Source organism: Chroicocephalus ridibundus, chromosome 4, assembly GCF_963924245.1.
Source record: "Chroicocephalus ridibundus chromosome 4, bChrRid1.1, whole genome shotgun sequence".
Lineage (NCBI taxonomy): Eukaryota > Metazoa > Chordata > Aves > Charadriiformes > Laridae > Chroicocephalus > Chroicocephalus ridibundus.
Genome location: NC_086287.1, coordinates 22,272,326 through 22,298,189, shown reverse-complemented (window position 1 = coordinate 22,298,189; position 25,864 = coordinate 22,272,326). Strand labels below are relative to the sequence as shown.

The window sequence follows — 25,864 nt, the reverse complement described above, 5'->3', positions numbered from 1 at the left end:
CACAACGAGGTGAATGATTTGTACATGAACATTGTTCTTTGCACATCCCTGTGAGGCTCAGGGAGTTCCAAGATTCACTTATCCAAGCAAAAGCCCTTGTAGCCCACATCGATCGGACATTGTGCCATGTTTTCCAGAAAGAAATTAAGCTGGGAAAATAAGAGCTTAAAATTCTTGGTCTGGTTTGAAAAGAAAAGATCAATTTGTGTGTTCTTGTGTAGCAAAAATAAAAATTAAAGAATTCCAACATCACTGCTTAGTAGTTAAAAAAAAGTATATTAAAAATAGGAGGCTGGGCAGTCTGCATCGAAAATGGAAGCTGTCTATAAACCTATCATTTGCAGACTAGCCAGCTGCAAATCAGTTTTCTGACACCATTTCATATACTAGTTCCTACACAAATGTTAGGATGATTTGGGGACCAAACTATGTCACATTAAATATGCTATTTTGTTTGCTATGAGAAACCCTTATAAACAGGTAACCTGTGTTTGCCAACCTATCACTGTGTTCCAGAAAGGCAAGCAAATAAATTGTAACTTCAGTGACAGAGCTATTGAAATTGTTAAACAAACAGAACCCAACTGTTTTTGTCTTGATTTCAAATACTGAAAGCATGCATGATTTTTCAAAAACAGTAAAATAGAAAAATGTATTTTAAAAGATTTAGTGCTATACTGCAGGCAGATCATCAGAAGTATGACCACGCTGGAAGTACTGCTAGCCTCCCAATCCAGAGAGAGGCCCAAACTAAAACCTGAACTAAAAATACCTTGAACTCCAGGGAAGCTCAAAATCTAAGGGTACTTGTCATGAATGGAACCAAAATTCTTGATTCCAGTGTGGGTCCATGTTTGTGCTTCCATACCTATTAAAGGAGGTACAGTGTGAATGCTACAATATTTACCTGGGTTATTATCAGCTGGTGGACAAAACCTTCAAACCCAGAGCAGACAGAGGAGAAATGAAGGAAACATTTGACATCAGGACATCTTTTGCTGCCTCTCGCTTGCAGGCTACAGCCGTTCCACTGAGGAGGGCTGAGGGGACACCTCGGTTGTAGACCATCTGATTCTGGATTGAATTTTACCATCAGCTAGATTTTGGTGCCTGACACGAGCCCTACGATTAAAAAATAAGGCAGCGGTGCTCGCTTCAACGTAACAGCTTTACAGTCGCTGTCGTACCCCCCTTGTCGTTCAGATTTCCCCGAAGAACGTTAATAAAGCATTAACGCCTCCCACCCGACCCCGGCCCCCGGTGCCATCCTCCTCTCCCAGGTACCGCTCCGGGCTCCCCGGGGGAGCGCAGCCCACCCGCGGGGATGCTCTTTAGAAAATAAAAACAACAACAGCTCGGCCGAGATCGCCTCAGCGCCGGGGGTGCCGGCCTGGACAGCAAGGGAGGAGATGGGGAGAGGCCGGGACGCGGGGTCCCCTCCGTAAGGCAGCCCCGCGGCGGGTAGCTCTCTCCCCGCCGGCCCGGCCGCCCCCCGCGGGCTCCGCCAGCACCATCCCTCGGCGGAAAATGGCCACGGCCGGGGCCACTCGCCCCTTGTGCTTTGGCTGGGGGAAGGGGCGACAGCCATGTCGCCCCGGGAGCAGGGGATGAGGGGGGCGCTCACCCGCCTGTCCCTGCGTGGCTCTTACCTCAGGGGGCGAGGAGACAGGGGAAGGGGAGAGGAGGGCGGGGGGCCCGGCTGGGCCCTGCTCCCGCAGCGGGCGAGCGGCCGCCGGCCGCGGGGCTGGGTGGGGGGGACCGGGAGGGGAATACAGGCCCGCCGGGGGAGGGGCCGGGCCGCGGAGGGGGCAGGGCTGCTCGCCGCAGTCACCCTCACACATACCGCGCCGGGGAGGAGAGAAAAAGGGCCCCGCTCCGGCGGAGGGATACAGCCCTACATATATAGCGGGGCGGCGCAGGCTCACAGCCCCAGCACTTCTCCCAGCCGCCGCCGGGGAGGAGGCAGCAGCCGCCGCCGCTCGTGGTCGCGCAGTTCCTGCAGCCGCCGCCGGGCCCGCCGCCGCCGCGCCATGGTAGGTAGCTCGACTGACCGCGGCGCGGGGTGCCCGGGCTGTCGCGCTGGGGGCTCGCTGCGGAGCCGGGGACGGTCGGGTCAGCGGAGCCGGGCTTTCCCTAGGGAGGATTGGGGGTAGGGAGCCCCGCAGGGCGGCGGGAGGCCGCAGCCTTCCCGCTTGGGTCCCCGCGGGGTGAGCGGGCTGGTGGCTGCGGACGCCCCCCCGCCCGCCCGCCGCCGAGTTGCGCGGTTTGGCCGCGGGGCTGCGGCTCTTCCTTTTCCGCCGCTTCCTTCCCCTTTCCCCGGGGCCTGCCGTGTGGGCGCCCAGGCCCCGCGCCCTCCCGCCGCGGCCCCGCCTCGCCTTCCCCCCCCCCACTCCCCCCCCGCCTTTCCCCGCCGCATGCGGCGCTCGCTCCCCTCCGGAAAGGGCCGGGCGCGTCTCCCCGGGGCCGCGGCCCTACGGCCGGGCAGGGCGCGTTGCGGGGCGGGGGCCGCGTCGGGTGGGGCGCGGGGGTCTGCGGGCGAGGATCCCGCTGGGCTCCGGCACCAGCTGCACTGCGCAGGGAGCGGGGGGGGCGGCGGCCCGGGGGAGGGCACCGCGCTGCAGCTACTGCGGCCTCGCCCCCCCGCCCCCCCATCCCCCAAAAAACCGCAGCAGCCACGGCGAAGCCCATCGCTGTCTGCATTACATCATGTCTCCTCCTCTTCCTCCCCGGCCCCCGCGCACCCCCCGGCTTGGCGGGGGGCGGACCGGGGCGCAGTGCGCTTTGCTCGGTTGGAAACGGCCCAGCGCCCCCATGGGGGTCTCGGGGTGGTGGGGGAGCGTCGCCTTCCCTCTCCCGCGGGGGCTGCGGGGGAAGGCGGGCTGCGCAGCCGAGGCGCCCTCGCTGAAGGCTGAGGACGCGGCGCGGCCGGGGAGGGGAGGGGACGGGGGGCCGCACTGCAGCAGTGGGCGGCTGCCGGCCGGGAAGGGCGCCTGTTGCGCTGGGCGGGCTGCGAGCCCGCCGCTGCCCGGCCGGGCGATGCCAGCCTCCGCCTCGCCTGCCCCAAGGCATCGCCGGTGGGATCCGGTGGCTCCATCCACCACCACCACCCCCCGGCCGCTGCGGTGCCGGCCCGGGCTCCCGCGAAAGCGGGCGGGAGGAAGGGCTGGGATTTTTTTTCCCGGCGTTTTTTTATTTTTTTTTCCCCCTCTGCTTCCGGCGGTTGCAGGCTGACCTCTTAATCGCGTTGTGGCAATCTGGGTGTTCCTCGGCTCTGTCTCTCCATCTCCCCTTCCCGTCGGGGAAGGCTGACATCAGCGGGACAGGATTTGATGACTTGGCTGGGTGGGGTGGTGGCTCCAGCCCTGGGTACCTTTGTCCTGTCGCTGGGGCGAGCGGGCGGCGGTGGTGCCTGTTGCTCGGGAAGGTGAACCCCGCGGCGGTTTAGGGTCGGGTTGCTCCCGGCACCGCTGCGTGTGCGAGGCTGGTTTGGTTTTAATTCGAAATCCGGCTTTTTTAGAAACGACCCAGTGAGCCCCGACTAATGGGGCAAGGAGCCGGTGCTGTGGGTTGGAGGCTTTTTTTGCCGAGGTGTGGCTCTGTTTCCTCTTCTGCAGGGCATTGAGTCTGTTATGTAAATTCCTTAGATAATCTCTAAGGAAAACCTCGTATATTCTGGAAAAATCACAAAAAGAGCGTGGAAAGTCGAAGTGGATTTTGAACACAAGTTTTTCTGCTGTTATGAAAGAAGATTTATTAAATTGGAACTCGTGTCTTTAACCGTTAGCACTTGTACCCTTTTTCCCCCCAACCTGCTGTGCATGTGGGGAATTGTTTAATCATTACATACAGACATTAAAACACAAAAAAACCCCCTAACAACTATTTACAGGTGAAATCTATGAATGTCACTTAACATATACAGCAGGCTTTCAACCCTGCCCTCTTCCCCTGTGCAAGAGCTTAACAGATTGTATAGCCTGTTAATTCTCCATTGTATTTGTTGCTCTTTACTGCAGTTAATGGGTTTTATACTTGAATAATGGTATTTCAGGACAAAAGGGTTACAAGATGCCTGCTTTCTCTGACCTACAAAAAAGCTATCCAATAAAATTAGTTTAAAAAGAGTTAGTACCTTGTATTCTCCAGTATCTACGATTAGGTGTGTAAAATCCAGGTGTTTTTTCTCTTTTTAATGATTAGGAAAATGCATATTTTTCCATAAAGAAGTGATTAGATTCTTTGAGTCCAAACAGTGGAGCTTTTTGTGATGCTCTATCCATACAGAAAAGAGAGGCTTCTGGAAGGATGCAGCTAGCACAGTTAAGGTCTGGGAAAGCACATTTAATTGCCCACTGAGCTGTATGCCTTTGGATGCATCAGTGGCCTCTTGATGTATAGAAGGTCACAGCCAAGCATTTTAAATCTTGCTACTTAAAATTATGTATAAACCAGCCTGCATGTCAGAGGGAGTCACTTTAAACTGCTTAGCTGAATGGAAAGATAATGTGACACTTGAAAACCGGCGTTTTCTTTGTCAGAGATGGCAACAGTCTCCATAATACCGGGTAGTAATTCCTCTTAATATCACAGCAGAGACCTTTCTATTAAGCTAACAGTAGGCTAATGCTTGATGCAGTGTGGTGGGGGAGGGCAGACTTCAGTAGCGTTAGATCACTAGGTGGCGCACTTGCCATTAGCCCACTAATGTACAAATACCCCCACGCAGTATTAGGGTCACTGCACTGCTGGAAATTACATCTGATGGGATGTGAAACCCCAAACACGTGTGATTAAGGATTTCATGCCTCTCTGACCAAACGCAAGGAGCCTGCCCTGTGTCCTTCATCTCACCAAATCAGATTCTCCGAGTTGAAGGATGGCATGTCTGGTTCTTCATCTGCAGTTTCAAAACAAGTTAGCTTGTATGCTTTTGGAAATGGCTGCATGGTGTAGGTGAGTGGAATCTCCTTGCAGAGGCAGAATTCCCAGGGTTGACAGTGGCTTTGTAAAAGTAATGATAAATCTAAATGAAGTATCTCATGGTTTGACATAGCTAGAGGTAAACAATATTCTAAAATGTTCTATTCTTCGTGTAGGCTGATCAGCTGACTGAAGAACAGATTGCTGGTAAGTGTCTTGATGAGAAGTTATTATTTTTTTGCTGTCTCCTTGTGACTAAAAGAAAATACATTATCCAGATCTGTACTGACACTTTTTTAAAAAGCACTCACTTCTTAAAAAAAATTCTGGAAGATTACTGGTTCATTGCCTCTTAATTTAGACTGCTTCTTCCTTGGACTACAGATGATCTTTTTTTGGACTTTCAGGCTTGAGCCAAGTCCTTCTAGATTTCTTGCAAACAGAAACAATTGCTAGACTCACGTGAACTTCTTGGGAGTCAAATCAGACCTAGGTACTCTTTTCTTTTTAATAAGTGAATATCTTCACTTTTTAAAAGTGAAGATAAACTTGAAATGAAATGGCAACAAATAAACCTAAAATGGATTTATTAGAGGTTAATATAAGCCAGTGCATTTTAAAGAACTTCTAACAGAGTGTCTGTAATTCAAACTGGTTAGGAGAAGGGGCATTATTTGACCTTCTGAAAATCAGTCACCCACTTCTGGCTGACATTAATTCTTGTTGTCTGTAGCCTTAAAAATAAGTGGTGAATGACAACACTTATTGTTCCTGTAAGTCTGTTAATGGTGAAGGGAACCCAGTGGGTTCCTCCACTTATGCCAAGCAGCTGCTCTGTATGGTGCAACTGTGCCTCAAGCAAGATGATACTGAAATGCATTATGGAGTTGTAATGCAGATAGTAGCCACATGAATTAAGTTTGAATATACTATGCAAATTATGTCTTGGTACTGTTAAGTAATTTTGTATTAATAGTTGAGAGTGTTAACTCTCTCAATATGTGGACAATTAGATAAAACGTATCTTAAAATCATACCAGGCATTGTCAGTGGAGTGCACTTTTAGTATGCAGTTTTCTCATGCTGGTGATATTACTAAACACTGGGACTGTTTCTGCCTCTAGAATTCAAGGAAGCCTTTTCCCTATTTGACAAAGATGGTGATGGTACTATTACAACAAAAGAACTGGGAACTGTCATGAGATCACTGGGTCAAAATCCAACAGAAGCAGAATTGCAGGATATGATCAACGAGGTAGATGCTGATGGTAAGTGTTGGAAAGGTAGTTACTAGCTCTGTGATCATCTTAAGCATGTATGACCTCCATACCTGGGCTTGGACCGCATAGAGAAGATTCTGTGATATAGATCTCTTGAAGCAGTTTCAACATACTCCATAGAATCTAAAGTCAGAGGGATGTCAATTTTTTGATTGCTCTCTGTACAGCAGTCAAAGATCCTAGCAGTATTAGTGAGAATATAAAAAAGGAGATGGGCAGAGACAAAGTTACGCTGTTCGTCTTTAATATTTTATGGATCACAGGCTTCCTGTTGCTATCGGACTTGTCCTGACCTGCTGTTAACCTGCATTTCCACCCAGCTTTTCTATACATGTTTCGTCAGCCCGTGTTGGTCTTAATAGCTGTACTAATGTCTGTGGTTTTGTCGAAGGCCAAAAATGTGGTAGGAGTGGAATAGTGTTAAACTTCCAAGAATTCAAAACACAACAGGGAGAGACTGTATGGTCTATTGTAGTATATTAGTTTACTAATAGATGGGGGGATTGGAGGCAAAAAAAAAAACCCCTTCCCATATCAAGTCTATCAGAATTATTTCAAATGGATGCTAGAAAGGGTAACAGCACATTTTGTTTCTGAGACTCCAGATGGGCTAGCAGTTATAAAAAGGGAAAATGCTTTCCCCTGCTCAGTGATGTCAAGGCTTTGAACTTGTATGTTCGTTGTCATAGTGATTTTTCTCTGATATTTCTCTAAAAAAAGAGTGAAATTGTATTGGCAAGAGTACAGATGATCTGATTATCAGGCTGCATTAATTACAACTGCTGTCCTAAAAGTGTAAGTTGACTGTAGTTGCTAACTCCTGGATGCAGATATTGAAGAACTTCAGGGTTTGCAGTGCTATGTTGAGCTTGTATATAGTGGTTTCTCTAGGTTGCAGGCCACAATGCTGCACTGGTGGATTAAAAATGAAAGGAGACTGAGGACTTCAGATAGGTATGCCTGCCCATCTGTTTAAACTTGTTTTATGGCAGAATGCTTTGCTGTTGCTCTGCATGTTCATGGAGGATTTTTCAGAGCTGAGTACAAGCCGCGTATTCAGATTTAGCTGGTAGATAAAGCTGGCCATGATGATAAGTAGCTGTGTATGTCCCAATCTGGAATCCCTAAGATGCAAAGGTTTTCTTAAACTGCATTTATTTAACTTCTTTGCTATACTTGCCCAATGAGTTTGTATGTTTCCCTCAAGCCATGAGTAGATCTTAGTTGCACAGTGAACTATTTCATGCAGGTTCTTTTGGTGCATAGGGCTGAATCCTGATTATAGTAATATAGTTTCTGCTGTTTTAAAGAACTTGTTTCTTCACCACACCACTTTTCTCATAGCTTTGAGCAGCCTGAAGTTTGAATCCTTACTTTGAATGAAGACCGTAAAAAATCTTCGGGGTGAGGCCTGGGTGTTACCAGGGATTTTCAGTTTTGCAGTGAAGTACCTGTAAGAACACCTACTGCTAAGCTTATCAGAAATACCAAATAATGGCAGCTTTTCTCGTGTCACTGGAATTTGCAGATCCTTGTTGTCCCTTAAAACGGTGCATTACTTCTCTGGTGTACAACATCTATGAAGGAAGTTGATTTTTAACATGGAACAAGTGTTTATGAGCAGCTTAGTGAAGTGTAACTTTCTCAAACTTTAGATATCCTGTATTTGTAGTGCCAGCTTTATAGTATATTACCTTGTAGAGTCTCCCACAACAACTGGGAGATTCTAAAGAAACTAAATGATTAATTTTGTGGAGTGATTTGAAATAAAGACAAGTCTTAGTATTGGTTAACCTTGCAGCATCAGAGTGGTGTTTTACTTGCAACTTGGGTGGCGAATGGTATGATTCAACCTGGAGAGAAGGCAACAGTTGATTTCTGTTTTGCTGAAACGCTGCAGTGACAGTGGTTACTGCGCATTGTAATAGCAAAAAGGCAGTGGTAGCCATTAAGGGAGAAGATTCAGTTCCTCTGTAGGAATGGTTTACAGAGGATCTGTCAGTCTTGTCCCTGGCTAAATTAATGACAGATTATTTTCTTTGTATAAAGAAAAGCATGGAAGTTTAATTTTTGGAAGTTTCTTTTCATTAAGGCAATGGCACTATCGACTTCCCTGAATTTTTAACCATGATGGCCAGAAAAATGAAGGACACAGACAGCGAGGAAGAAATCCGTGAGGCATTCCGAGTCTTTGACAAGGTATTAATAAAAGTACAAACATTCTTTAGAGGCAGTAATGGTGTCCGCTTTTTCCGCAGCGTTTTCTCTTGTCTAGGAGGAAAACAAAGTCCTCTAATAGAAGCAGAGGATCTGGAAACAGAGCAGGGGTTATTCTGGAAACAGAACCAGGACTGTTGCAGGCTGGTTCTACCTGCTTTACGTAGCAGGTCTAAGCTTTAGGCTTATCCATGAGAGGAAGACTTTTTGGCCTTTCCTTAGGAGCAGAGATGAGCAGAACTTGATGCTTGTGGGGAGGAGAGGTGGTGTTTTTCTGTACCTTCTGACTTCAGGGGAATGGGGGGATGCTTGCATGGATGCACAAGGTTTTATTCTTCATTATGGAACTTTTGAAGCTAAGATGATGTCATCAGTATTTAGAGGGCTGCGAAATATTGCATGCTCTGTTTTCAAGATGTGGACTTTGAGGTTGCTTTCAGGGAAACAGAAGAGCTCAACTCCCTCTGTTGTCTTTAAGGATACCTGGGGATACATGGTGAAGGCTAATTATTTCTAGAACAGGGGTTCCCCTCTTTGGATTGCTTGGATATGACAGATGTTAGAAGAAAATTATGTTGAGCAATGACTGGTGCAGGTGCTAAGTTGATGCACACGTATGTGTGAAAGAAAGCCTTACCACTTCTCCTTTTATGGGAAAAAAAGTGGCAGTCTCCAGTACTTTGCTGGAAAACATGCTAACAGAAATGTTTGATTGTTTGTTTAGTACTTTATCTACCCCATGGGGTTATTTCTGCAGAGTAGATTTGTGTTTAAACCCACTGAGGTAGCTTATCTACTGGTGATGGCCGTATGAACTCCTGCTCTAAGCTAGCGTATTCTTCCTGTAGATGGAAGAGGACAATTTCTGAAATGGCAAGGGATGAGCACTAGGTTTGGATATTACTAATGGGAATACTGACTTAGAAGTGTCATTCTCTCTCTTTTTTTCATTTTTTTTTTGCCACGAAGCTTTTCACAACTCCTTATGAGTAGAATTTAAATGCTTTCTTTGAAGTTTTATTCTATAGCATCTTGCCTAAGAAGCCTAACCTAGCCACCTGCAGTGTGGTTGTAGTGGTAGTATTATCCAGAAGAGAAAGCTGACTTTATTCTTGCTGGTGGGGAAATTGTTGTTTGGTCTTGGCTTTTTTTTGGGGGGGGGAGGGGGGGGGAAGGAGGGAGGAACTTGCTTAGGCAGCAGAGACTAAACAAAAACCACTGTGGTTTTGGGTTTATTTTTGAAAGCTCTTTAAAAGTGTTAAAAATACCTTATCACAGCTAGAAATCAGGCATGCAGTTATTCTTACAGTATAGTAATTGCATAGAAGGATGCGGTGGCATGCGTGCTTTGTGATGCAATGGAACTAGTGCATACTGTAGGGTTATACAGTGTGCTGCGTCTGTATATCTGTCCCGAGTGCAGTAAGGCTAGTTCAGAAGCAGTTACTGGAAACCTAGATGTAGTTTCAGAGTTAATCAATGTCAGGATTGCTGATCGTGATCTTGTGCAACTCTCTACTCACAGGATGGCAATGGCTATATCAGTGCAGCAGAACTACGTCACGTTATGACAAACTTAGGAGAAAAGCTAACAGATGAAGAAGTAGATGAAATGATCAGAGAAGCAGACATTGACGGGGATGGGCAAGTCAACTATGAAGGTAAAGAGATGTTTGTCTTGACTCAAAACCATTATTTGGATTGAGTGAAAGCCTGTTGTGTAGGGCATTAATTTCTAGTACTTGAGACACCAGTTTAATTTAGTTGTCCACTTCTGTGGACAAAAACTTTGATGCGGTGAAAAGGGCTCTTTTTTTATGCCAAGTGCATTTACAAGACTTATCAGTTGAAGTACTCTGGAGACAATAAATCACAGTGACTTTTTATCTTTTCAGAATTCGTACAGATGATGACTGCAAAGTGAAGAGACCTCCTTTACACCTTTTTTCCTCTAGAAGAATCAAATTGAATCTTTTACTTACCTCTTGCAAAAAAAATGTTCATTTATTCATTCTGTTTCTGTATAGCAAAACTGAATGTCAAAATACCTTCTGTCCACAAACTGCATGTAATGGTTGGTGGTCCTGTCCCCAAAAGATAAAGTTAAACATCAGTTTTACAATATAAATAATTGTACTACCTTGAAAATAAAAAAAAAAAAGGAAGCACTTAGTGAACTCAAAAGTTCCATTTGCTAATGACTATTACACTGTTTGGGCTGGCCAGTTTTTCATGCATGCAGCTTGACAATTGAGCACAGTCAGACATTTGTATTAAAAGGAAAAAAACAACCGAAAGGATCCACTCTTTTGTTCAACGGTGGATTCTAGTTCAATTTGTAGTATAAATTGTCATAGCTGGTTTACTTTAAAATTGGTTTATACCTCAGGATGGTATGCAGCAAAATGGTTGAAGGATGCAAAACTTAGAGAAAATGCCCTAAAGGTTGAATGGTTCTCCTGTACGTAGCAGTGTGCTCCAAAAATATGATGATCTTAACTATGGATGGCATGTCTGTGTTAAAATACTGGTTTAACATTGTCTGCATTGCACTATAGTGAAACGGGTGTCGGGCTGTTACCGTTCACAAAATTTTTAAAAGAAACTTTCACCAAGGGAGCATCTTTGGACTCTCATATTTTTAAAACCTTCTGTACCATGACTTGGAGCTGGCGGAGTAGCCTGTGGACTTCAGCACAACTATCAACATCGCTGTTCAAGATATTACAATTTATGTCCATTCCAAGTTGTAAATGCTAGTCTTTTTTTCCAATAAAAGACCATTAACTTAAAGGTGGTGTTAAATGCTTTGTAAAGCTAAAATACATATATATAATTGAGATAATAAACCAAAAAAGCAGTAGGAGGGAAGTGTTTCTATGAATGACTTGCTGCTAAATTATAATGCACATGTATGCAATAAGTTATCCCCTATCTTTTCAAGATGGCAAGAACTGACCTCCTGTAACCCAAGACCTTTGCTATAAATAAATGAACTTGTGCTTGCCTTTCATATTACGACAATGTTAATTTAGTTGGTCTTAAAGTCGTGCAATGCTGACTCGTCAACTATCAGCACAGAAGTAACACCTCATTTCACTAAAGTGGAGAGCTCTGAGCATGCATGTCAATACTGGGGAGACATGTATAGGTTGCTTATGTTTTTTTGACAGGTTATAGAAACTAGTTGGAGAATTTAAACAGCATGGACTTCATAGATATCTATGATTCTCAAACATGCCAAAAATGCATTTCTCTACCCACAAAAAGAAAAAAAAAAAGGACATTTCTTTTACAATATGTAAAAAAAACAAAAACAAAAAAAAAAAAAACACCAAAACTAAGCCTTTTTGGAAACTGGGGCTATTATGTCTTGACTATCTTCTCAAACACTTGCATGAATTTTGTGGGGTGGAGAAGAGGACTAGGGTTAATTTAAAAACCATCTTGTTACTTCTGCTTTGCATGCACTAGCAGTGCTTAGTCATTCCAGGTCTCTGAGTAAGTGTTCTCTGATCCTTCAGCTTCCCCATGAATGAGTGGCAAAGCAGCCATGTCCACTCTTCTTTGTTTGAAAGAAGAATGCTTTTTTCTTTTTTTTTTTTTTTTTTTAAATAGCAGAGCCTCCATGTGGAAGGCTTTTATGCTTGGGAGGGAGGGACTACAGCTTAATTACTTGACTGTAAGTTTGTTTCCAAACGTAACTGGAGTTGCAAACCTTAATTGCTTAATTGCCTTTGGTTTTGGAGAGTATTGATACTATCTCTTGAAAGAGATGCAAGTCTCCATTCATCCTGTCTAACTGAGGTGCCTGTGTTAAGAACTTGGTTGCTTGAAATGCAGCTTTGCTCAGCGAGGGTCAAGAGACACCTTCAGAAGGCATTTGAGACTATCTGCCTTCAGTGATTATTTTTTTTTTTTCCTTTTTTAATTTTATTTTTTCCTGGGGGTGGGGGGATTTCTGGGTGACTAGGGACCCAGACACCTTAACCAAGTGCCTAAAAGTTAGATGGGCTGAATGTAGGCAATTGTTTAGATCTCTGGTTGTAAAGGCTCTTGGTATGGCTGTGTATGCTGTCTTAGCAAAGTGGCCACCATGATGGGAATGTCCGACTACCGTTTGAAAGTAGAGTCTTGCATGGCAGCTGCAAATGGCTACTTCGGTAGTGCTTGAGGGAGGCTGCACTGATTCTGTAGACCAGCTTTTAAAGAGAACGTACTCAAGAGACAGACAAGGTAGGAGCAATGGTTGCTGCTCTGAACTAATTACTTCTTCTGCCTGAGTGTGCAGAGAGATCTTGTCTAGTAGGTAAATGCTTCTTACCATCTATCTGTCATTCACTCACGGTTGGTAGGGTAGTTCATTTAAGAACAGCTGCTTTTAGCTTATTCGGTGTGCTCTGTGCTTGCTAGCAAAGAGACCTCGTTCCTGCAAGAGGTTCTTGGCTTGATTAGAAATTGTCTGGCAGTGTGCAGTGTTGGTATGCCCTGTAACTGAATCTGCCTGGAGGTATCTAATTATTAACTGACTTCAGTACCACATCAACCTCGAGTAAATGTATCCTCTGTACAGGACTTTAGCTCTGTTCCCTTCTGCATAGTGAATATCTAGAGAAATGAAGTGGTGTCATCAAGGATTTTTTTTTTTTTTTTTTTTAATTTTTTTTCTGTGAGTGTGCGTGTGTGTGGCTTTGGCTTTTTCCAAATGTGAAAGTGTGGGCTGGATACACTTGGTGCATGGCTTAGAAACATGGGACTGGAAAGAACTTCCTGGGTCATCAGATCCAGTCCCCTGCTATTGCAGGCAACCGTGTCATATAATCCTTTTAATAAACTGATCAAGCTTAACCACCTGCTTGTAAGTGGCTTGTTTTCATGGAAGTTCTGTAACTCATGTTGCTCTCAACTGATGCAAGTAATATATGAAATATGAAGTTAATCAAAAGGTCCTCCAGCTTAGCTTTAGGTTTATCATTACACTTATTTATCTGACTTTCTCGAACCTGTTATTCTTTGCACAACACTCAGGAAAGTGTTGAATCTTTACACCCCCTTGCTATGAATAAGAGTTGGTGTGCTTGCTTATTTTTTTTAATGGAAAAGATGGATGTCTGGCTTGTTGAAATTTGTTAGATATGTTAATTGTCAAGGCAAGAAACAATTGAGTTACTTGTATTTGATACATAAATTTAAGGCTAGAGTATACATAACCATTTTTAAATACATCAACTTGCAGTGTAGTTTTATATTTAATACTGAAATTGTACTGCTAAAGTTTAAACTGCTGTTAATCATATTCCTCTTCTGATCATAATGAAAAAATAAAGGGTAAGAAAATGCTTAACATAGATTATTCATTATCATGCTTATTTTATTAATAATTCAGGCACTGAAACGTCTCCAGGTACGGGGCATTTGTTCTGTTTGCTGGGGTGGGGTGGGCCGAAGGGGAGGGTTTACGGATGTGGTGGAAGGCTCTTATCCCCCCCAGCCATTTGTCACACTTGTGCAGCTTCGGAAACGCAGATGCTGTCAAAAACCGATCAAGAAATTACCCTACACGTTATTCACGCATTAAACGCACGCATGGGCGCGGATCTGATCCGTGGGCAGCGTACGGTGCTGCAGCCCCTGCACCCTGCCCAGGTGAGTGGGGAGGGGGGCGAGGATGTATCCTGGTCCCTGTATTTTGGTTCGCGTGTGATGTGAACGCAGGTCCCTCCCTGTGCCCAGGTTACACCATCCTAAACCAAAAGCACAGTCTTGGAGTTTACAAACAACAGACTAAATACAGCTTGCATTTCCCCTACCGTCAAACTAACTGGAACACTTGTCTTACTGCAATGCAATTAGGTTTTTCTTTTTGTTTGGTGGGGGTTTTTTGGTGGTGTTTTTTTTTTTAAAAAGATTTCATGAAAATCTGACATAAATGAAATTTAGTGAAATCTGAGCGAAGGGGCTGTGGCAGGACCATGGCATGTCTTCTCACCACAGACATTTAGCCGTGAAGTGAAGATAAGAGATGAAGGCTGATGCCATGTTTCTCCTGACTGACATTTAGGAAAGCGAATGGTATGCTTGCAAACAGAGCGGGTGGATCTTTAAAATCAGTAGGACAAATGCGTATAAAGTTATGTGGGGATTTTTAAGGAAGAGCATTGCAATTCCAGAATATTAAAGGGTGGGGTTTTTAAATCCAAACACAGGATTTGCAAGTAGACGATGAACTGTATATGGATTTGGACTTCCAAGGATTCCTGACATTATCTGCCATATAAAATTTGTTTGAAGACCCAAGTGCTTAAGGGGTTGATATTTTATATTTTCTAAGAACCCCTATCAGTATCCCAGGGAGGCATTCAGACGATATTTGTAATAGTTGATAATTTGCTTTAAATTTGATATTAATAAACCTGTTTTTGAACGGAAGTGCCCAAATACCCCAATAAATGACAGAGCTGCTGGTTAGGTAGACCTGAAGAGAATCTCTTGTAGTCCCATGGACGATTAAGCACAGCTGGTATCTAGCAATAAATGAGTGCTTGCGTTGCGCTCTGTCCTGCTGGTGGTGGTAACCAGGAGCGGAGCAGAGTGGGCTGTCGTGCTCTCCTCCCCATAGCTCCGACAAGGACCCCCTTCTCACTTCCCTGTGCTTTGTTCTGCCGAGGCAAGAACGTGCTTCAAGAACACAGCACGACCCTTTCCACCGTCAAAACTACTAAACTCCAGGAGCAAAAAGATCACATTTGATTTAAAAATAAAAAGTGTATTGCAGCCGGGGGTTAAATTTCTCCCAGACCCCTTTGGAGTCTGAGGTGCTGAGTGACACCAGCACCGTATAGCGATGTTACGGGAACACAGTTGGGAAGCAGGTCTCCCAGCGTTGCCACCAGAGACCCTACTAAAGAGGTTGCAAGTTGCCCTCTCCAGCATCTCTGTAGGTGTTGGGCAAAGCTGGCTGTAGCTGGCAATGAGTACCACAGCCTCATACGTGGTGACTTCTTGTTCTGATCTTTCATAGAAACTGGGAAAACTTGTACAGATCTCCTCCGAAGAGCCACTTTCATTTCAGTTGCCTCAGAAGTCAGCATCTGCAGAAAGACTGAAAGAATTATTCATAGTGCGGCCTTTTCCTGGCAAAAACATCTCCTAAGATAATTAGTGGTTGAAGTACAATACAAAAACGGGGCTAATCACCTAAAAATGGATTTTTTGAAATTTTTTTTTTTTTATTTCTAGACCTCTGAATACGATGTATTTGAAAAACAGATTCTTGAACAAAAGTCCTACTTGCCCTGCCAGTTGCATCATTTAAAATGAATGCGATATTTGAATGGGAACCAAGTGGATCAACTGAGAAATCTGTAAAAAGGCATTAAATAACATTCCCCATTTTACTAGTTTGCAGTGGGGTTGGCAATAACATTGCTGACAGTGTAGTAAGTATTCTGAAAAAGGATATGGTGAAAGAAATGGGATAGGGTGAGAGCAAAAAGAATACCTGAGCATGGGACTGCTTTGTAGTCCTGTCTCACTGAGTATTTGTTGCCCATAAAGCTATAAATATTTGATTGTGAGCTCCCTGGGCATTAAGTTTTTCTAGCAGCGGTGCCGTCACTCAGTTTGTCCGCTTTTCCTAACCTGCCCCCCAATGCTCCCCCCATGCTAACTCTACGTATACCTGAAAATATACAACCTGGAAAAGTTAGTTGTAAGCCTGCTGTGGTTCAGAACTTGCCAAACATGCTCTGCTTATTCTGAGCTTTCTTTACAAATACCTTAAAAAGAATAATTTCCTCTGGACATTCTGGAAGGAGACAAAATACAACCACGATTTCAGATAGGTTTTTGCTGAGTCTCTTTTGTTAAGTAAAACATTTTGGCCTAGAGTATTTAGGGCCCTAGGAATCTGTGTGCAACATCATCAAAACTAGTTTCTCAAGGATTTTGACATAAAATTTGATGGATATTTCCTAATAACTTATTTATTTAGATATTAATGGAGTAAAAATTCCTATGCACATACACCAGATGCCCTGACAATTAATCAGTGCGCATGATGCTGTCCACCCTATGTAGCTGAATTAAAGACAAGTAGATTCAATCAGTAAATCAAGTCAACAAGTAAAACATCTTTTCACTACCAAAGAAGATACCTTCCTCTACAGCACAGTTACAAAAGCATAGCTAAATTGTGAGAATTGCCTTGCCGATTTATTTTCCATCAAATTAATTTGTAGAGAAAGGTAGGCAATTTCTTCACTAGCTCAGGTTGCTACTCTTTTCTATATTAAAAACTTGCACACACGGAAAATATTATGGCAAAAGAATGGTCTTAGGGCTACAAAACTAAGCACTCAAAAAAATACCCAATTCAGGTTATCCATGAAACTCCAGTTTGGCCTATTGCAAATGGGATTGCAAAACATTATGACACTGTCTTGTCTTATACTATGTTGCCCACAGCATCTTTGCATCAGTATGTTAGATATCTCATTGTGACTTTCTTTTTGAACGTATTATTCCATACCCTGGTCATTCCCCACTACCCAGCTCTTGTTCTGAAGACAGAATTACTAGTTTCTTCAATTTTTCCTATGGCACTTGAGTATCTGAGTGCTTCACAAATACTGTTTTCTTTTTAGGACACACAGTGAAGCGAGGACATGCTTTATCCTCGTCAAACAGAAAGAGCTGAGGTGCAGTCACTGAAGTCCAAGGCAGTATTTTTGAGAGCTCCATTTGAGACATTTTCATTTGTCAGTATCACAGTCATGCCTTATGTGTGGTTCAAAGAGACCCTGTCAGTAACAGTGAGTGTCCTTTGTGTCTGAAAATCAATCTAAGTCTCCGGGTCAGGCACTTGTCGACCGACGTGCTTAGAGGGAGCGAACGCCTATAGGCAGCCAAGTCTTAGTGGTCGACCCACCCCACGCAGGGACTCCACGCAGAGATGACGAGCACTGGTTTTCCGGGGCAGCAATAGCCTGCCTCGTCCAGCAGATCAGCTTTTCTCTTCATCCAGCCCCTGTATTGTTCACTACTCATTGCCTGATTCTTGCAACACAAGAAAAGGCCAGGCTGGATGAGGCTTTGATCAGCCTGGTCTAGTGGGAGGTGTCCCTGCCCAGGGCAGGGGGGTTGAAACTAGATGATCTTTTAGGTCCCTTCCAACCCAAACCATTCTGTGATTCTGTGAAAAGAGGTTAAGCATGCAACATTTTTCATTACACCACCCTGATCAATGCCCAGAGCAGCTCCCCTTGTGCAAGGGAAGAAAAGGAGCTGAAACAATGATTTCACTCTAGGGCCACAAAATATGGGGATGGAAGGGAAGCAGGGGAATAGAAGTGGCAAAGAAACGCAATTCTGGCGCTTCCTAACTTTGAGGCGTAAGTTTGTGCTTTTGCTGCTGTGTCAATCCTGTAATTTACTGCTGCAAGAGTGAAAGCAGACCCACACCCCAGCACAGGAAAGTCCATCGTGTGGCATCACGGTGACACACCCGTGAGTCATCGTCCGAGCCGCTGCCTTTGGGTTCGGCACAGACCGTGACCTCTCGAGGTAACAGAGGGACTGCAAGCAAAGCTCTGCCGCTTCTCAGCCAACCTGAAATGGGGAGGGAGCTCTTTGCCCATGGGTTTGCAGAGGACAGGTGGATTCGGGGACTGTGGGAGCAGCTCAGGGCTCTGCAGGAGGCTGTGATTTACTGGTCCTAGGTTCTTCCACCCACCCACTGTAACCATGACCTTCCTGTCCTCTGCCTGTCCTGCCCCTGCCTTCCTCTCCCTTTTATCTTCTACCCTCAACAGGCCCAGCTTGTGCCTTTCAGACTTTTCTAGCTTTCCTTGTCCATCAGTCCTTGCCCCTTTTTCATCTTCTCCGCTGTTGTGGGTTAACCCCAGTGGGCAGCTTAGCCCCACCAGCTGCTCACTCACTCCCCTCCCCAGTGGTTTTGGAAGAGAAGTGGAAGGGTAAAAGTGCAAAAACTTATGGGTTGGGATGAAGACAGTTTAATCGGGAAAGTAAAAGCCACATGCACAAGCAAAGCAAAATAAGGAATTCATTCACCACTCCCCATGAGCTGGCAGGTGTTCAGCCATCCCCAGGACAGCAGGGCTGCATCACACACAGTGGTTATTTGGGAAGACAAGTGCCATAACTCCAAATGTGCCCCCTTCCTTCTTCCCTCAGCTTTTATTGTTGAGTATGACATCAGATGGGCTCGGATATCCCTTTGGTCAGTTGGGGTCAGCTGTCCCAGCTGTGTCCCCTCCCAGCCTCTTGTGCACCCCCAGCCTGCTCGCTGGTGGGGCAGGGCGAGGAGCAGAAAAGGCCTTGGCACTGTGTAAGCACTGCTCAGCCGTAGCTAAAACATTCCTGTATTATCAATACTCTTTGGGTCACAAATCCAAAAGCCAGCACCATACAAGCTATAGTGAAGAGAATGAACTCTATCCCAACCCAAACCAGTACATCAGGCCATCAATTTCTCCCTCTGATCAGGGCTGCTCTCCGTTCAGGCTGATCAATGACACATCTTCTTCCAGATCTCCATTCCCACAAGCACCCACCAACTTTTTGTTCTAACCTGCCTATTTCTTGCCAAGCAACTTTCTCCTCTGTGTTACCTGAGTTGGGGCAATCACTTGAGTGAGGGTGCGGAAGAATCATAGAATGGTTCCGGTTAGAAGGGACCTTAAAGATCATAGAATCATAGAATCATAAAATGGTTCAGGTTGGAAGGGACCTTAAAGATCATGTAGTTCCAACCCCCCTGCCCTGGGCAGGGACACCTCCCACTAGACCAGGCTGATCAAAGCCTCATCCAGCCTGGCCTTGAACACTCCCAGGGATGGGGCATCCACAATCTCCCTGGGCAACCTGTTCCACTGCCTCACCACCCTCACAGCAAAGAATTTCTTCCTGATATCCAATCTAAATCTACCCTCCTTCTGTTTGAAACTGTTACCCCTTGTCCTGTCATTACACTCCCTGATAAAGAGTCCCTCCCCATCCTTCCTGTAGGCCATCTTTAGGTACCGGAAGGCTGCTATGAGGTCTCCCTGGAGCCTTCTCTTCTCCAGGCTGAACAACCCCAACTCTCTCAGCCCGTCCTCATAGCAGAGGTGCTCCAGCCCTCTGATCACCTTTGTGGCCCTCCACTGGACCCGTTCCAACAGGTCCATGTCCTTCTTAAGAAAGTCTTCCTGTGCTCTGCTCAGGTCCCAGGCTGTAGATGTGGACCTGAGCCCCGCTTGGCTTGCAGCAGCAGAGACCTGTGGTTGCAAAATAAAGATCCAGAGCAGGTTGCCCCCAAGCTTCAAGCGGGGGTTACCTGGTCTGGGGGGAGGTAAGCTGTTGGAAGTCTACCTTGGCCATGAGTGTGGCTGTGAGGGTGCACTGCCTCACTGGCTTTCCTGAAATGCTGCTTTTCTCTCAGAAGAGTTATTACTTTTGAAAAGGTGAAGTGCACCACTCCTATATATACACACACACATACCTTCTTGCATTCAAGAAGAGTTTTGCCATCCACTTCTCCCGAGCAGAATCAGATACATACAGCCATCTTTAGCCTGAAAAGTACTAGATTTTTTAAGAATCGTCTTTGCACAAGGGTTATTCCCAGAGGAGAACAGTGCATCAAGTTTTGGACTTGGGACCATAACGTGGTGCAGGACGTGTGTAGGTCTGAGACAGCAAGGAAAGTGGGACGAGGGACAGACTCTCCCAAGAGACTGGGATCCCTCCCAGTCCTCTTCTCCCACCTACTCTCCTCTCCCTCTCTCTTCCCTTCTAACCTAATCTCCATCTCTTCTTAGGCTTCATGAGCCACAATTTACCTATTCTACAAAGAGCACCTAACTGAACTTAATTCTGTTAATAGGCAGCTTTAGCTTAGGAGATCAGGTACTATTTGCTAAACTGCTGCAGGAGTAACCCCCCATGAAAAGTACAAGTAGAAAGCTCTCAATTGCAGAAGTATGCCTGCAGAAAAAGTCTGATTGCACTGATATTAAATTATTATGGTAGTTTGAAGTTTTATGAAGCAATAGTTATAATAATGCCATTTCAGTACTCTGTACTTAGACACATTAGACCTGGTTCCATACAGTAGGTAGTTACTATCTGGGAAAAATAACCTTCCTTCTCTGATGAGGCAAAAAAGCTTCCTCATACGAAAGCTATTGCCATTAGTGAATATGTATAAATGAAGAAGTGAAATCTAATAAAATATATATAGCCAGGTACTTTTTTTCAGAGTTTTGCAGTACCTTGCTTACTATGAAATAGTGGAATGTAGTGTAGTGCTTCTCATTTTAACAGGATAGAGAAGAATTCAGGTTCTTATTCCCAATTAATGTCCGTCGCGTGCATGTGGCTTCACGGTGCCAGGCAAATGACGATGTTACTTCAAGGATGAAGTATGAAACTAATCTGTTTGTGGATTGTTAATTACTATAGCAATACCGAATCTCACATGCAGCTTTAGTTCCTAAGCTACTACCCAGAGGTTATAGAATCTACTTGTATGGCAACATAGGTATTTTTAGTGATTTACAACTCGTAAGGCATTGTGTTGACCAAATTCCAGATTAAATTAATTTGAATAGTAGATACAATAATAATTGGAGTAAATACAATAGTAATTGGAGGAGGCATTAAGGTCACGTGGCTGGATTGGTGAGAAAACTGAACCTTTTTTTAGAGCTATTTCTGGCTGCACACCGCTGACTGCTAGTTTTGGAACTTATTTAATCTCTTCAGTTTTACTCTATTGGATTGGTAAGGTCTTTTTACATACATATTTTCTAATGAATTGAGTATACTTCCTTTTGAGTGAATAGATTGCTGTTAAATATTTCCATTGGGGATTTGGCCCATTTTGCAAATTTATCACCTAACAGCAGATTTTCTCCCAATTTTATGTTTCCGAATATGAAAACTCCATCACTCTCTTCAACGAAAACCAGCGAAAGCATCACTCTTAGATCATCGTGTTCTGTTCGTGCACTACCAGCTCAGTGCCCATGAACTCTGGCAATTAGGTGGGATTAGTTGAATGAGGCAGATTCATCATTAGCTCAGAATTTCTTTGATTCTGGAGATGTAGGTCAGACCAAGTTTTACAAAATGAGGTTTTGTGGTTTCATTTAATTTTTTATTATACCCTCTATAAAAAAGAAAAAAGGTTTAAAAGGAAAAAGGTGTTACTGGTATAAACAAAGGCAGGGAAGCCGGCCTGATGGGCTTAGGGAGGAAGAAAAGATGAGTGTGCTTGGCAAAGCGCTCGCACAGAAGAGCTCTGCTAGGGATGATGAGAGATTTCTGTAGAGCCATCTCCGGGAGAATCCCTGCAGAGAAGAGAGGCGAGTGGGGGCAGAAGTGTTTGAGGAAAGATCTGAAATAGATGAAAAAAGGTGAAACATGCAAATGGCCTTGGGATTGCAAATTATAGCAGCCCTGCTGCAGAAGCAAAGCCTCCACTGCCTGCACTAAGCTCCCAGACTCCCTGCACGGGTTAGAGGGGAAGAACCAATGCATGGGAGAAGATTCAGGGAGTGCTCACAGCAGGGACCTGTTTAATGTGCATGTTGGGGAAAAAGTATGAAGAGGTGACAACCCAACGTGCTGCTGTTCCCCTGTACAAGCTCTGTGCAGTGCCGTGCCTGTTCCCACTGGTCTGGAAGGCAAGCAGCAGAGGACCACGCGGTCGCTGTCACCAGGCATCGCTGTGGTCAGCCCTGAGACCATGCCTTATGCCCTGCCAGTCTCCAGGGTTTAACTGCTTCATGCAGCGATGCAGAAAGGCATCTCCATGGCAAGAGGAGTCAGTGCTCAGAGCTTGCCTGCAGCAAGGGCAGTGCCGGCGGGGCCATCCATGGTGGCCAAGCTGTCCTTTGTGATACAGGGGACAGCTTCTCTCCATCCCTGCACAGCTTCCCACCTTGCTCAGAAGGAGTGATGATCACTTGGTGCAGAGGAAAACAACATGCATGAGACAACGAGTCTCTCATCTCTTACTCTCCCTGGAGAGGGGAAAGCTCCATCCCAAATCTCTGCTCCAGCGATGCTGGGTTCAGGACAGAGAAGTTGTCAGGGGGCCTAAGGCTGGTGCCCAGGCCCGTGCACCGCAGCCAGTATGAAACAGGCTTGGGACCCTGCTGCATGGGCTATATTGGCTGTAAATGCTGAAGCCAAGGAGCTTACAGGCATGTCCAAGAACCCAGGAAACTTCACTGTAATAAAGAGAGTCGCCCATAATCCTTAGGCAGCAGCTGAACAGGAGTTTAGGGAACTGTGTCTTAGGAGGAGTGAGACAGAGTCCTTTGTGTTTCCAGTCCCAGAAATGACTCTAGTGGTGGCTTGGCTTTCCATCTGGTCTTTAAAACTCACCTTGTCTCCTGTGCTGCAGTCCATGTTACCAAGCTAGGTACTGTGTGCTGATTTTTAGGGTGTTTTCTCTATCCTGTTTTTACCCACATGCATTTCTCCTCAACTTTTAAAATATTAGCAGACTGCAGTTTAGGACTGAAGCCTCACACAGGCCTAAGCTTGAATATGGACTATTTGACTGAAAACTGTCAGACAAGATCTTTAAAGCGTACCTAGAACAGCTGTGAAGGGTTTAAAATCTAGTACAATATTTTCTAGCTCCTTTCTTTAGCCTCTAGCCCTAGTTTTTTCTTTCATCACATCAGTTTTAAAACTAATGAAATAATGACTACAGAGAAGGTATAACGGGTTCCAAATTAACACTTAGCGGCAAAATCAAATGCAAACACTTTCCTCATTTTGAGCAGTTTAGCAAATGGTCTAGAAAAAGGAATATGGTGCAGGGCCATCCAGCCCAAGTTCACCAGTTCAGATGCCACCTACAAGAAGTTAACAGAAGTTCTTGCCAGCCAATGCCAGCTTGGCAGTCTGCAGAGGAGTGCTGCTTGTAACTTCACCCTGTGAAAGCACTTGAGGTTGCTGTGTGCCTTTGTGGCCAAGAAGGTCAATGGTCTTCTGGGTCGCATTGAAAAGAATGCTGCCAGCAGGTTGAGGGACATCATCCTCCCCTTCTAGTCTGCCCTGGTGAGGCCGCATCTAGAGTACTGTGTCCAGTCCTGGGCCCCTAAATTCAAGAAAGACAGGGAACTGCTGGAGAGAGTCCAGTGGAGGGCTACAAAGATGATCAAGGGAGTGGAGCACCTCTCATATGAGGAAAGGCTGAGATCCGTGTCTGTTTAGTCTGGAGAAGAGAAGACTGAGAGGGGATCTCAATAATGCTTATAAATACTTAAAGGGCAGGTATCAAGAGGATGGAGACAGACTCTTCTCAGTGGTGCCCAGTGACAGGACAAGGGGTGACGGGCACAAACTGGAACACAGGAAATTCCATCTCAACATGGGAAAAACTTCTTTAGTTTGAGGGTGACAGAGCGCTGGGACAGGCTGCCCAGAGACGTGGTGGAGTTTCCTTCTCTGGAGATATTCAAAACCCTCCTGGATGCGTTCCTGTGCAGCCTGCTCTGGGTGAACCTGCTTTGGCAGGGGGGTTGGACTAGATGATCTCTGAAGGTCCCTTCCAACTCCTACCATTCTGTGATTTCCCCTTCACAGGTGCTGCTATGGCAGGGGACAGTACTCAGTCTCCCAGACTGGTGGTACTCCAGCTGCTAGTCACCCTCATTTCCAGCGGGCTGAGCACACACAGCTCCAAAGTTTAAATACATGCACCTTGCAAGTGGAGGCCAAGTCTCCGTGTGTCTCAGAGGTGACTGGAGGCTGCTGGACCATCAAGGGCTGCTGGGCTGCCCAGGCATCTTTGTCGTTGCCCTTTGCAGGGGACCGGGGCTTGCTGCTGCAGCAGCACCCACGCCGGCCTGGCTGGGGCTCGGCTCCCTGCTGAGTGCCTGCCGCTTTCCGGGCAGGTTTTGCAGCTGATGCCAAGCGTTCTGCTGCTCCCACCAGCGCTGGCCACTGATGAACCCAGCTTCAACCTGCCGGGAGAGCCCTGCACAATGCTTTGGCTGCTGGGGATTACATCCTCCAAGTGGACTCTGTCTGCTCCACAGGGCTGTGCTGGAAAAAGGGATTTGTTGTTATTATTAATATCATTATTCGAACCAACAGAGTCGTGTGAGCTCCTCGCCCACTGCTTTTTGTTGCCCTGCACAAGGAAGTCAGACATGGAGCCGGTTCCTTCCCACACAGACAAAATGAAGGGTAACGAAGCTGGTGAGGGGCCTGGAGAATAAGTCTTATAAGGAGCGGCTGAGGGAGCTGGGGTTGTTCAGCCTGGAGAAAAGGAGGCTGAGGGGAGACCTTATCGCTCCCTACAACTACCCGAAAGGAGGTTGTAGCAAGGTGGGGGTCAGACTCTTCTCCCAAGTAACAGGCGACAGGACAAGAGGAAACAGCCTCAAGTTGCGCCAGGGGAGGTTTAGACTAGATATTCGGAAAAATTTCTTCACCAAAAGCATTGGAACGGGCTGCCCAGGGAAGTGGTTGAGGTACCATCCCTGCAGGTACTTAAAAGACGGGTAGACATAGTGCTCAGAGATACGGTTTAGTGGTGGTTTCTTGTCAGAGTTAGGTTGATGGTTGGACTAGATGATCTGAAAGGTCCCTTCCAACCTAGGCAATTCTATGATTCTATGATTCTATAACCTCCCTGTGCCCACGGGAGCAAAGCAGCCCCCAGGCCGGATCCTGCATGGCCCGCTGGAAGCCGACCCGAGCCCAGCTACTGGGGCTCATTGGCACAGGCCACCCCGATCGCCCGGCCCAGGGAAATGTGACAGGACATTTACATGTCACCAGGCTGGAGGGACTGGAGGAAACTGGTCTCGGGTCAGCAGCTCCCATCGCTGTCACCCGGGATATAAACACAAGGAAGGAAACATCTTACAAATGGATGCGGGCTGTACGCAGTGACCTGCGTTAAATATTGGCAGCTGAACCCCCCCAAACTTTTGGAAAATTCAGATTTAAACTTTGTAAGTGACCTCTATCTTGTTAATCAAACTGAACACCCCCGTTTCCCTACTCAACCCCAAACACAGCACATTTGAAATTCAGACGCAGAGAGAAATTTCACACCTTTAAACCACCCCACTCCCCACTTCCTTATAGCATGCCAGACATGCGCTTCCTTTCTTTTTTCCTTTCTGGATCAGTATGAGCACCTTTAACACTTTCATGGTTACCCTCTGTAAATATTATCAGGCAAATAAATGCCAGAAAAGAAGGGTCATTTAAGTCAAGGGACAACTCTAGAAGGACAAATGGGTAGGAAGGGGCCCAGGGTAAAGCTACGTTGGAAATTAAATGTTTCCTGGCATCAGAGGAGTGCAGATCTGGAGACACCGTTCTGTAAGGAGACATGGGAGAAAAAGGATTGGCTAATTTTTGCTCAGGCCTTACTAAAGGGAATAGATGATACGATCGCCTGAATC

The 25,864-nt window shown here is 45.7% G+C and overlaps 1 protein-coding gene across 1 annotated transcript; it reads left to right on the top strand.

Annotated features, from left to right (window-relative positions):
• Positions 1–1,662: 1,662 nt before the first annotated feature.
• CALM1 (calmodulin 1) lies at positions 1,663–13,767 on the top strand. The gene is made up of 6 exons (XM_063331759.1): positions 1,663–2,033; positions 5,097–5,127; positions 6,045–6,188; positions 8,293–8,399; positions 9,943–10,078; positions 10,313–13,767. Exons 1-6 carry the CDS (start codon positions 2,031–2,033, stop codon positions 10,339–10,341), a joined length of 450 nt encoding a protein of 149 aa, XP_063187829.1. The 5' UTR covers positions 1,663–2,030; the 3' UTR covers positions 10,342–13,767.
• Positions 13,768–25,864: the final 12,097 nt, after the last annotated feature.